At 37.0% G+C, this 13,546-nt stretch overlaps 2 protein-coding genes across 2 annotated transcripts; one reads left to right on the forward strand and one right to left on the reverse strand.

Annotated features, from left to right (window-relative positions):
- Window positions 1-546: 546 nt before the first annotated feature.
- Window positions 547-1,673, reverse strand: LOC147296833 (non-classical arabinogalactan protein 30-like). Its single transcript, XM_086228810.1, has 2 exons — window positions 1,161-1,673; window positions 547-1,055 (listed from the first exon to the last, which is right to left on the reverse strand). The coding sequence occupies exons 1-2, from the start codon at window positions 1,627-1,629 to the stop codon at window positions 754-756; spliced, it is 771 nt and encodes a 256-aa protein (XP_086084936.1). The 5' UTR covers window positions 1,630-1,673; the 3' UTR covers window positions 547-753.
- Window positions 1,674-11,689: 10,016 nt separating this feature from the next.
- On the forward strand, window positions 11,690-12,825 carry LOC147296834 (VQ motif-containing protein). Its single transcript, XM_086249731.1, has one exon. The coding sequence runs from the start codon at window positions 11,804-11,806 to the stop codon at window positions 12,575-12,577; it is 774 nt and encodes a 257-aa protein (XP_086105857.1). The 5' UTR covers window positions 11,690-11,803; the 3' UTR covers window positions 12,578-12,825.
- Window positions 12,826-13,546: the final 721 nt, after the last annotated feature.

Genomic DNA, 13,546 nt, shown 5'->3' on the forward strand with positions numbered 1-13,546 from the left:
AGTTATGGTCCTTAATTTTTTAAATTAAAAGTCTAGAGAGCAAACTGATACATGTATAATAATCTATGTAGCAAAATGACATTAATCCCTTATCACTGTATATCGGTAAAGGGGACCGTTCCAAAACACTGTATTGGGTTAATACGACATGATGAATGACTTTATTTGGAATCCAATGGCTGAGAGGACCTCTCTACATCACACTGCATGCATGCATGCCGGTATTTAAATTTTATGCTTTCTTTATTCACTAGAACAGAGAAAAAGCTACACCTACAACACTACATTGTCTGCCACAGGACAAGCACAGTACAGCTTATGACCGTTGAATCACTCTCACTACAAGTTAAAATAGCTAATTAAACTATTCATTTTTATAAGTAGAAAATTTCACACATTTTTAACTCTTCTCATATAAGTTTCCACTTATATTGATTAAACATGTTCATACAATGTGCTATATATAGATTGAGCAAAGACAAATAAAAACAAAATTAAAATTGAGGTATTTAATATTTTGCAGTAGAACATTTAAAATTAAGAAACTTTTTCCACACATTGAAAATCTTTAAATTACTATTCATTGATTATTGTGGCCCAAATAGCAAGCACTAGTTTCGAACAGGCATTACACTTTGACACCAAGTTGGGGAAAGAAAACCTATCAAAGGCACATTATCCTAGGTGGAATTAAGTGGTAACACAAAAGGTGATAATGACAACATTACAACTAATAAACCTCTGTGAAAGTAATTAATAGGGGCACTTGGGCTCAAAGGCAAATGGGCCAACAGTGAAGAGAAGGAAGGGGAGCTTCTGGGACATGAATGGCTTCTCGGGCCTCAAGAGAGAACCGGTGAGTCCGCCGTGCAAATCCGACGGCTTGGACACGCCGGCAGTGGGGGGTGCTGAGACGAGTGAGGCCTTGCACTTGTGAGCCCCAAATGTGGTGATGGTCTTTGGTGCTGTGATGAAGAAGTAGCCATTCTTGTCCGTCTTGGTTGTCACCACTAGTGGGTACTTGGTGTTGTTGCACTGCAGCTTCACACTCGCACCTGCCACAAAAACAAAAACAAAACCAAAACCAAATTACCAATTTTTATTTATTTTAAGATGAAAAAATTAATTGAGGGGTAGACAAGTTTGAAAATATTACGTACCAAGGACTGGTGAGGCGCCCAAGAGGGTGTCAACCCCGCGGTACTTGCAGGACTTGACGAAAACAACGCCTTGAACCGCTACAAAGCTTCTTGGGAAGGGGCGCTTGGGAGGGTAGCTTGGCTTTGGGGGGTGAACCGGTGGGTGGGATGGGCTTGGGGCGTGAGCCGGTGGATGGCCGTGGTGGTGGTGGTGACCCGGTGGGTGAGCCGGTGCGTGAGCGGGAGAGTGAACCGGTGGGTGGACCGGGGAGGCAGTGGGAGGGTGAGGGTGGGGGTGGTGGTGGTGGTGGTGGTGGTGGCTGGGAGGGTGGGCAGGAGCAGCTGCTGGGTGGTGGTAGTAACCGTGATGACGTGGAGGAACGGGTGGAACGGCCTCAGTTTGTTCACCAAACACAGTGGTGGAGCAACTCAGTAGAAGCACTGAGAGCTGCACAAGCACTAGAGCTTTAGAGGCACCAGAGAAACCCATCTTCTTTTTCTTTCCCAAAACCTTTTCTAGAGAGAGAGAGAGAGAGTGAGATATGGAGTTATGGGTCGACTCAAGGGACTGAAATTTATAGGGGTTTAAGCCGTGATTCCCTGCGGCTTTTCTTCGTAAACTTGGTTTTAAAATTTCCATAATGGTTTTATTTGGTCAAGTATTTCCATAATGTTAGGGTGAGAAAATTTGTCCATCCAATTCACAAAATCAAATAAAAAATCTTTCTCATTACATACATAAATGAGTTCAAATTTGAATATGTAAAATGTTAGAAAGTTTTTTTTTTTGGGGTAAAAAAATGGTTAAAAAGCTTTAAGTAAGGACATCTTTATTTAAGATAAATTAGAATATCTTACTTCAAGTGTCCAAAAATTAATAGTCTTAGAAAGAATTAGAGGGAACATTTCACTTATTTCGTGGTTTTTGGAGGATTGGCCTTACCGCCCTTACAAAAGGGCAAGCAGAGTTCGGTTTTCAATTTTTCTTCATTTTTTTTTTCTTTCTGTTAACCAAAAAATAATAATAAAAGCGGTAGAACTTGGAATTATTTATAATTAGTAAAATGGTGATGAAGGAGTGGGGTAGGACCGTAGGACAAGTGGCGTAGAGGGTCACATGCACAGACACTACTAGCCAATATTTGGAGTTCTTACCACGCAACAAGGCAATGTAGAAGTTTCCGAGGCATTCGAGAGTTGAACCCCTTTCATCTTATTAGTAATAATAAATTCAGATAATAATTATAAAATCCACTTTTAAACTCTGAATAATAATTAAACTCATCTATTTTACCTCTATCATAAAAAAATCCACTTAATTAGCTTTACAGTAATGATACACTTACTACATTTTTATACTACAATTTCATACTATCTTACATGACATTCATATATTGGACACTACAAATTTAAAAATAAAACCTAAAAAAGAAAAAGGAAATACATTTCCAATAAAGTAATGACACATCAAATGAGATACAAATGTGGGACAACTAGCATTATTATTAGCCTTAATCCCACATTTTAAAAAACTTGGTGGTTCTCTCTCTTCATCCCCTCCCTTTCTCTCTTCTTTCTTCCATCTTCTATCTTTCTTCCTTCTCCGATCAAATCCTCACGGTCCGACCAGACTACAGCCCTACTAATCGTCTTTTTCTCCTCTCTCTTACATGGCAGTCTTTCTCTTTCTACTTTGCTTATCTCTCTATCTCTGTCCATTTCTGTATCTTTCTCTTTTCTTCTCTTCACTTAACTATAAGCCGTTGTTAGAGCCTTGAGGTCCAAATTAGAGTTTGTTGACCACCGATCTGAAAGAACACGCCGACCTCCAAATCCGAATTTGTTGAATCGTTAATTTGGAGGTACTATGATGATTCCATCTAATTTTTTTTTTCTCTCTCTCTATTTTCTTCACTATAAAACCATTGCGGCATTGCTAAAGCCTTGAGGGTCTAGATCAAAGTTTGTGGACTGTCAATCTGGAGTAGGCGTCGACCTCCAGATTTGGATTTTGTTGAATCGTTGATCTGGAGCTGCTATGTGGATTGTTACTATCGAACAGTATTGGACAGTTGCAATTATTTGTTATTGTTAAAATTAAGATTTTTTTAACTCCAAAAGCTTTTTTTTTTTTTTTTTTCCTTTGTGTTGGTTTTAGGTTTTTTTTGACATATTTATGAAAGAAAAATAATTATTTGGTTTTTGGTATTGTTGCAAAGTGAGAATTGTCATTGACCAACAATGACTATAATTGCCACTGTTGGACAATGACAATCCCCTTGACGTGAAAAAAATAAGATTGGGCGATAGTGGCAATTTCCGAAGTGAAAAAAAAAAAAAAAAAAGGCTGGGCTCTGTTTTTAGCCCATTTTTTCAAGTAATTTCATTGAAATGGACTGCATTGGAACTCATTTTTTGATAATGGGCTTTAAAAAAACCCCTATTTTCTATAATAGACTTTAAAAAAAAACCCTAATAAATAATTAAAAATTGTAATTTACCACTTGATTTTTGGGTTATTATTACTACTTTTCCAAATCCAATGAACAGGGACGGACGCACATACAAGGTTGGGGGGTCAGGCGACCCCCCGGACGGCGGAGCAAGATGGCTGCGACATCTGGACGGCGACACGGGCGACCCCCCAAAGAGAAGAACAACGACCCCCCAGGCTGAACGACGACCCCCCAAAGAAAAGCTTGTTTACAGATCTTATGGAAATAGCTTCATTTTCTGCTTCTTCTTGGCCTTGGGTTCTGTTTTCCTCTTCCAGTTTCTGTCTGCTCCTGCCTGCAGGCTGCAAAAGAGTGATGACTGAGGCTTTGTACAAGCTGCACCCACGTGCACTTTCTATGATGTGGCTGCTTTCTTGGGGTCTCCATCTTCACATGCATTCCCTTGCTTATGGGCCTTCTATTATGGCCTCTGTCCCTCCCAATTCAATTTCAGGGCCCAACACTGTTCAACACCTCCTACCTCATTTTCCCAGAGAGTTAACACTCTACTTCTCATCTCTCAAATATCTTGGAGAAACTATAACAGGATGGTCTATGTTCATTGGTGATTCACCCAGCCCCTACCACCGGAGCCGGTCACTAAAAAATTTTGCCGCCGCTTCGCGGCGCCAAGCTCTACCTAACCATAACCCCCCAGGTTGGGGATACTGAATCCGTCCTTACCAATGAAGCACATAATCTTGGTTAAAAATTAAAACTTAGAAATAAGGAATTTATTAAAGTGCTTCTTAAAAGAAGGAAATTAAAGTAGACTGGTGGGTAGACCCCGGAGATGGGCCAAAGCCCAAAAGAAAAGGTGAGCCAATGATAATGACTAGAGCTTGATGGATGAGAGAATATTGTACGTTACAACTTACAAGGTGTGTCAGTCCATTTTTGCATAATTACTGGAGTCTCCGCGGCTGCATGCAAATAAAAAATGGTAGGGGTATTACAAATTTAAAATAGTTAGAATTTCTCACATATTTAAATGGTAGGGAACAACATGATTATATTACATTGAGTACTTCTAGATCATCAACATATTTTCCAGGCGGGAAAAAAAAAAGATCATCAATATATTTCTTTTAATCCATAAAAAAAAATATTTCTTTATTTACTCTCACATCTTTTTCTCTTTTAAAACTTATAATCTCTTTTTTTTTTTTTTTTTTTAATGATCATGACCATGTGTTGGGTTTATATAATTGGGAAGTGTGTCGATTACAGAGTTATTGCAGTGTTGTATATCAAAGAAAATCAAATGATATAGTATAATGGTAGCGAAAAAAACGTATAATTGTGAAAGAAAACAATTTTAAGATCTAATCACATGATGTTTTTAATCATATAATTTCTCACCATGTGTCTACATCTAATTATATTCGGAGTTAATTTCAGTTCAGTATTTAAAATTTACCTCAAATTTTAATTTAGTATCTCAATTTTAATTTAGTATCCCAAGTTTAAAATCTTATAATATCATACATTGTGTTTTTAATTCCTTGCAATGTCATACCTCTGTCAAATTGAATGTTCATAAATTTGTTAAATATTGACATGAATCTGACACGTTGCTATGTCATGCCATGTGGCCCGACACATATTGCCACACGGACAAAAAAAACTAAAATTGAAAATAAAAGAACTCCAAAAAAAAATTCAAATAAAAAAGAAAAAAAAACGCAATTTTATTTTTAGTTTTAATTATTATTATTATTTTTTTATTTGACATTACAAAATATTATACATAAAGTATTAAATTAAAATTTGAAATAAACTTAAAGTAGTAAATTGAAATTAAAAACATAACGAGGTTATGAAGAACGAAAAGGTTTCACTCTTTTGGAATAACCCAAGTTTATATAATACCTAATTGTATGGTATCCCGATCTTTCTATTTAAAAAATTAGTATGGGAAATAATCCATGTAAAGCGAAATTCAAGCCCCGTGAAGCGAAGAAGCATTAAAAACGGATGCGTAAAATATAAAATGTACTCAATTATGTGATATAGTAATTAATAGAAATATATGCAAATCGTATCCCATATTTTTCCTCGAGTTTTGGGAATTCGAATCTTTAAATTCAGTGACTCCATTTGACCAAAAAAAATAATAATTCAGTGACTCCATGGGCCAATAGTTTGAGCTGCCTATACCGTCCAGTGCGGCATTTACTAACTGTCCTATTTACTCAATCAAATGGCTGTCCTTCAATATGATGGAGAGAGAATGATCGATTATATTTGATATAATGAGATTAAAAATACCTAATATTTTTATCATATATTGTATAAAATTGAGCTATTATTTATATATTTGGCATATAATAGACTCATGTGTAAAACTGTGTATATATAATATATGGTTATAGCCTCTATGCACAAGTCAATGCTTTGTTTTGTTAATGCATATAAAATAAAGTAAGAAAATTAGTTCACACTTCACACAACCCTCTTGATTCTAGGAATTCTGCTTCCTACACGCTGAACTGTGACCAATGCATTCTGTAATCTAGATTCATGATTTACTTCATTTGGATCTTGAATTCATCATTGCTTTGCTCATATATATATATATATATTTTTTTTTTATCGAAGTTTTGTTCTAATAAAGGAATTGAAACATAATTAAATAAAGAAGTTTATCTATAGTATGCTTGATCCGAAAAGTGGATCAAATAGTTCAGAAACCAAAAAACAAGGGTTTTAAATTCAGAGGTTCTCAACTTCTCATTAGTCATTATACTTCTAAAGGATCTTGAAAACTCTTAGAAGATCAAAAGCCCAAAAGCATGACATGTGTTAAGCCGACCCTAGACCAGGCCTTCTCAAGCCATGTGCATGAAGCCCAAAACTGATGTGGTTCAGTGGTGGTTGGCAATGGCATATTGGAATCTCTGGCAGACCTGGCACTTACAAAAGAGAGTTCAAAATCTAGCACAAGAGAGTGAGATCCCAAAACAATGTTAAGCCTGTAAACCAGCAGGCCTACAATTAACTAGCCCAGCCCATATCCATCTGCCCAGCAGCAGCCCATATCAGTTGAAAGAGCAATTTGCACTTCCTAATTGTATTCTTACACTCAAATGGAGAAGAGAAAATAGTACTGCTCTAATTTTTTGTTTGTTGTTTGGGCCTAAGCCCCCATTTCACAAAAAAGAAAAGAAAAACAATAGTACTGCTCTGTATAAAAGGAAGATGTTTGTATGTATTGAGAATATATCTCCTATGGTGAATGTAAAATATTGTGTTACGTTATATAATATTCAATCAGTTTTGGATTAAATGTTCTAATTTTTACACGATATCATGCATGTCGAAGCTAACCAAAATATTGTAATCCCCTTCAATCTCTGCTCCCTAATAATTGAAATATGAAGATAGATCTAACCACCAACAAGCTTTTAAGTTATGCAGGGTAAGGGTAGTTCCAAGACAAGCAAGTTTCCAGAGTAGCCTTTTCATGCATGTGTATAAGCACTAGATTTTTCAGCTTCTGTCACAATCAAATTGTGGACTGTAATGCAATGCTACTCGCTACTCAAATCTCAACCGTGTTTGTATGCAGACAATTTTGTGTTCTTGAAAATGTCTGCGTCTCAATTGACTTAATTTGCAAGTTTTCTAAACGTGCACAGTGGATGCATCAAGAACTCTTGCTCATAGATAGAGATGGGTAGATTATTTTATATATATATAGGGCAAATCATAAATTTAAATTATTATCTTATAAAGATAAGTTTGAAGTTATATTACAGATAAGCTCGCAATGTGTATAATAAATGAATATGTACTCATCAGCTCAATCAATGAAATTATTGGGAAATTCAAACACTTTCAAAGAAAGTAGAAGAAATGGGTTTTGAAATGAAGTATGGAAATCACATTTTAGTATTATATTGTGTATTATTTTTTAAAAATAAAAATAAGACTCATTGTTAAAATATAGAGATATTTTGTTTGTTTAATACCAAAGTTTTTTTATTTTTTTACCAACCAAAATTCGAATAATTAACAAAAAAATTGGACAAAAAAAAAACCAAAATTTGTTTTCTAAATTCTAACCTTATTTGTAATATTAAAATTTGGGAAAATGTTAGCAAAAGGACTATAAATATACCTCTATTTTCAGTTGAGGATCCCGATTTCATTTTGATTCAATTAAGGACTATAATTTTTCAAATGGCTCAATCAAGTACATTCCGTCATGTCTGTCACATTTACCGTTAAAAACTGGTCACGTGACCCTCACGTGACCAATTTATAAGGGCCAAAAAGTCTTTTCTCATAAAAAAATGAAACTAAATAAATTTAAACAAATTTAAAAACAAAAAAAAAAAATTCCCTCCATCTCCCCCATCTCCCACCTTCGCCACCCCCTGCACCATACCCAGCCCAGCCCTTCCCCTCCCCTCCCCTCCCCTTTTTTTTCTCTCATATCTTTCTCGTTCTTTCTGCCCCCCAGCCCAGATGAGGTCGCCACTTCTCCTTCTCCCTCTCCTTGGTGTCGGTTCAACCCAGAAACACCACGAACTCGAGACCCAGTTCGGCCGGTTGGAGCTCTTGTGTTGACTCGTTATTTTCGGTAGTTTCGTGACCCAACTCTGGCCCAGACGTCTTCTTCTCGTCGCAGTGAGTCTAACCATGGTTCCCGATCGTTCATCGGACCACCGCTGGGAGCCAATCAGAGCTATGAAGGTCAGAGGCTTCCGCCGCCGATTTTTGCCATTTCCGGTGAGTTTTGGCCGTTGATTTAGTTGTGAAAATTGATCCTCTTGGTATGGCCTTTATTTCCCCCTTGATCTAGCTTGTCAATTTTGAGAAAGTTGAAGTTGAAATTTTAGGGTCTATGCCCATTTCGGAATTTGTTTAAATTGGATCAATTTGAATAGTTTTGCATCAAATTGGAGTGTCTAAAATGAAATTGAAGTTGATTGAGACTTGATTTGTTGATTTTCAAGTTACCCACAGCCTCCGTCGCCACTGCCACCGTCTGAATCGCCGTTTTTGGCGGTGTGTTAGTGGATGACGATGGTATAGGGGGAGGAGGGGGCGGGGATGGGTGACGGGGAGGGGGAGCTGGCTAGGGGGCAGAGAGAAAGAGAAAGATATGAGAGAAAAGAGAGGGGAAGGGAAGGGAAGGGAAGGGAAGGGAGGGGAGGGGAGGGGAGGGGCTGGGCTGGGTATGGTGCAGGGGGTGGCGAAGGTGGGAGATGGGGGAGATGGAGGGAATTTTTTTTTTTGTTTTTAAATTTGTTTAAATTTATTTAGTTTCATTTTTTTATGAGAAAAGACTTTTTTGCCCCTATAAATTGGTCACGTGACCAGTTTTTAACGGTAAATGTGACAGACATGACGGAATGTACTTGATTGAGCCATTTGAAAAATTATAGTCCTTAATTGAATCAAAGTGAAATCGGGATCCTCAACTGAAAATAGGGGTATATTTATAGTCCTTTTCTAACATTTTCCCTTAAAATTTTCAAAATATGTTATATAGACCCAAGGGCCTAAAGAAAATCTCTCTGTCTCTCTGTCTCTCTCTGACAACCTGCAGCACTTTGAGACCAAGATAAGGCTCTTGGTAGAAGTGTCTGATCTAATAAACTGTGGTCCCTTGTTTTCTTGGCACCTTTTTACAGCAGCAGCACTAGCTTTTAGTGTTCATATAAATAAATCAGAATTCACCTCTCATTTTCACTTTACCCTCTTAGGATCCTGTCATTAAGAATCAACTTCAATGTGGGCATCACCCAGCTTACAAACACATTGAAAACTCTCCTCCGCCCAGATTTGTAGGAAGTTTCAAATTCGGATTCCAAACACTTTGACTACCAACTTCAGTCACTTTGATTAGCATCTTCTATTAGCTTATGAAATGTTTTTTAGGCATTTCATCCAACACTTTATCATCTTTATTTGAGATTAATGGACGGAAGAGTCCGAAACTGAATTTCAAGTTCTGCTGATAATTTAATCTTAGAAACTATCCAAAAATTTAATCTCCTTCAGGTTCCTTGTTATTCCCAGCAAGAACAAGACATCAAAAAAGTCAATTTTCACTTTTACTTCCAGCAGGACAAAAGGGGGAGAGTTTGGGTTTAACAGGATTTGGTGATTAACCAAATGGCCATAAGAACATCAAGGGTTATTATTGTTAAAGCTTAAACAGTGTAAGAAACCATGAATTAGAAGACATGCCCAAGAAAATCAATGGGTCAAGGTACTGGTTGTACTGTCATGTACTTAATAATGGACATATGACAAACACATTGTGGCATTGTGCAGACTGCAGATGTTGACATTGTGTAATGGTCATGGACCAGCCAGGACCCTAAGTTGGAACCATGCAACAAATTTTTTATTTTTATGGTAAACTAGTAAAACTCTAAAATAAAAGAGAGTTTGGACTGAATAATTAATGAAAATTTTATCTTTATCGTATGGTGAATTTGAATCATTAAATGTAATAAAACAACATTAATCCCTTTCTAAATTTTAATAATTTTGTTAACGATGTAAATCGTTTGGGAGATTGAATGGACCAGCACTACCTCCCAAACAAAGCATATTATAGATATGGACCATATGGTACTGTATATACTTAGCTATTATGTTAATGTTACTACCGTAGTTAGCCTTGAGGCCTCTCTGCAAGTCAAATGGATTTGGAACCTCTTTTTGACGATTTCTCAATCTCTCTCTCACTCCCCCCCACGGCCCCACCTATGTTTGTCCAGAATTCCAAACACTACCAATGACATTATACCACTTGGACGTCTCCTTAACCCACGCGCACCCGCTGTCCCAGCGCGTGTTTGCAGTTCCCCTTCCTAGATTTGCTTGTTGACTCATGTGTGCTTTGCTTTTTGACTTTTTTCTCTTAGTACGTATATGTTGAACTTCGAACCCAAAAAAAAAAAAAAAAAAAAAATCTCATCATGGTTAAAACTTTAAAACTTGGACCAGATTAAAAAAAAAAAAGTTTAAAACATACAAACCTGTCTCACATAGACTTCAGTACTTCGCAATTTACGTGCGGATAAGGAAAATGTTGATTTGTATCATGTTGTGGAATACTACTTTTTATTCTTCTTAATATAATCAAATTTAATAATCCTTGATAAAATATCTTTATTTTATTTAATTTTGGAAGCTATCGATACGACGCTCTTCCAAATGTTTACCAACAGAGATAAGGTTTAAAAATAAATGGATTTTTTTTTTTATATAGGAGAGGGATTGAACTTTAAATACATGAGAGTAATTCTATAATCCTTTCAACTGAGATATTCCAACAACTGTTAGCTTGTATTTGTAAGTTTATAATTTTATTGTTTTGGTATGTTGGATTGAGTTCAAGCCCAATTAGTCTTCTTATTAGCTTCGTATTTAAGAAAGAATAACACTATAATGAGAATTTGAGTTAAATATTTATGTATAAGCCTTACAATGTAACATGGAAGATCATTCTAAAAAAAGTCAAATGAGGAATCACTTTAGTCATTTAAAAATAGATTGTTCCAATTATAAGGAAAACATTTTATTGTGTATCAACATTTTGTTCTCATTAGATCTCCATTCAATATGATACTACCATTTTAATACAAAGTTTTGTCCATAGTGGTGCATGAATAATAGTTACCTGCTAATAAAAAAAAAAAAAAAGTAGTGCTATTCGCATGCCACAAAAAGAAGTTTTATGCATTCACTTGCATTATTATATAATGTTGTTATTTGCACTCTTTCGCACGAATGCAGAAAACTTTTTCAGAAGCGCGAATAGTGCTCTCCTTAAACAATAAAGAAGATTATAAAATATTAAAATATTTAGCACTGTGTAAAGAGCTAATGAGGATGAATTAAAATATTTACCAAAAAATGTGAGAGAATGAAAAATGAACCCTATAAATTTGATGGTATGTAAGGTGTAGTAGCACAGTGGTGATAGAGCGCGTGGGGTCTGGCACAAGAACAGTAGACCCAAAAGTGAAAAGTCCCCACCAAAACATTTCTTACCAAACCAAACCAAAGAAAGTAACAAAGTCTCATCTCATCAAAGTCTCTTCTTCGTCCTCCTCTTATTTCCTTCTTTTCGTCTCTTTAACTCTCTCTCTCTCTCTCTTTCTCTCAACGAAATCACAGAAAACTCAGACCCACCCATCAATGGAAACCTCTCAAAGGCAGCAAGAGAACCCAAACCCTTGTTCTATGCTGCCTTCTCCGAACAGCCACAGCTCCAACAGCAGCGCAAGTAGCATCAGCAGCAATGGAGGAGGAGCCCAAGCTCCACCACCAACAACCCCAACACCCCAACCCCCTAAACCCATCGCCACCAGATCCGAATCCGCCAACCCGTATCCCACCACCTTCGTCCAAGCCGACACCTCCTCCTTCAAACAAGTCGTCCAAATGTTAACCGGATCCTCCGAAACTGCCAAGCAAGCCTCCTCCTCCTCTTCAAAACCTGACCCGCATACCAAAACACACATCCCACCTATCAAATCCATGCCCAAAAAGCAACAATCCGGATCCGGGTTTAAGCTCTACGAGCGCCGAAACTCCCTCAAGAATAACCTCCGGATTAACCCTCTAATCCCCGTCTTCTCCTCGTCGAACGCTTCCGGCTTCTCCCCTCGCAACCCCGAGATATTATCTCCGAGCATTCTTGACTTTCCGGCTTTGGTTCTCAGCCCGGTCACGCCGCTCATACCCGACCCGTTTGACCGCTCCGGGTCGGCGAATTACGGGTTGTCGTCGTCGTCGTCTGCCAATGGGTGTGCCGCTCATTTAAACAGGGAGGCTGAAGAGAAAGCCATTAAAGAAAAGGGGTTCTACTTGCACCCATCGCCGAGTACGACCCCGAGGGATTCGGAGCCCCGACTCTTGCCTCTGTTCCCTACGACGTCGCCTAGAGCTTCAGGTTCATCTTCTTCTTGAATGAAGCGAATGCTCAAATTAATTTTAATTTTGTGTAATTTAATTATGTTATTGTTGACATTGACGATGATGATCATGATGAGGAGGAAGATAAAATTGTAATGGAATATTTGCAGCGAATGAGAGAATCTTAATTGCATCAATTGTAAAATTATTTGTATGTATGTCCTTTTTAATTTCTCTTACAACTTATTTCCTATGTTTGGTTGCTGAGAAAGTTGAGGTCCAATAGAAAAAGAAACAAATTGGTCGTATGAAGCTTTAATTGACTGGAAATTGTAATTGACAGTGTGAAAAATCTAAAAAATGTGAATTCTTTAAGTAGGGACAAGTCAAAATAGGGAGGGTGAATTTTCAATAGAATTATGGATCACCATAAATTGCATGATGAGACTATGAGAGAGTGAGTCACTTACTCTTCTGACTTACTCTTCTGATACGGTGTGTCTAACCCTCTTACTTTTCAATAAATAGAGAAGTAAATAGTAAGATCTAATTCAACTCACAACTTTTAGGCATTAATTAGAAGCATGAAGCATGTAACAAGTGGCTTGTCTTTTATGTAAATTGAAAAGGAGCTTTGGGCAATTGGGCTGGCTAGCTGTCAAAGAAAGAGTAGAAGAATGGGCAAGGAATCTTCACCCTTCGGTTCTTTTTCTTAGTCAGATAGAGATGCCAGAGACAGAGAACCCAGCCAGCATTTTATATATTATATATATAGTCAATTTCTGTTTGCAATACAAGCAGTGGAATCGTCCGCCCCGAAAATTAGTTTTTATATTTGGTTATTAACTTATTATGATTAAATAAGTGAAAGAGTAATACTACATTTATTATTATGTACCAAACGCATCTCTTATAGAGGTGAAACACCTTTTATTAATATGTGCTTCTTATAGAGGTAGAACCTATTTACATTAATATGTGCCAAATGAGAGCGGGAGATATGGTTAATAAATTCGATTCAAA

Source organism: Dryas octopetala, chromosome 1 (genome assembly GCF_963921425.1).
Source record: "Dryas octopetala chromosome 1, drDryOcto1.1, whole genome shotgun sequence".
Classification (NCBI taxonomy): domain Eukaryota; kingdom Viridiplantae; phylum Streptophyta; class Magnoliopsida; order Rosales; family Rosaceae; genus Dryas; species Dryas octopetala.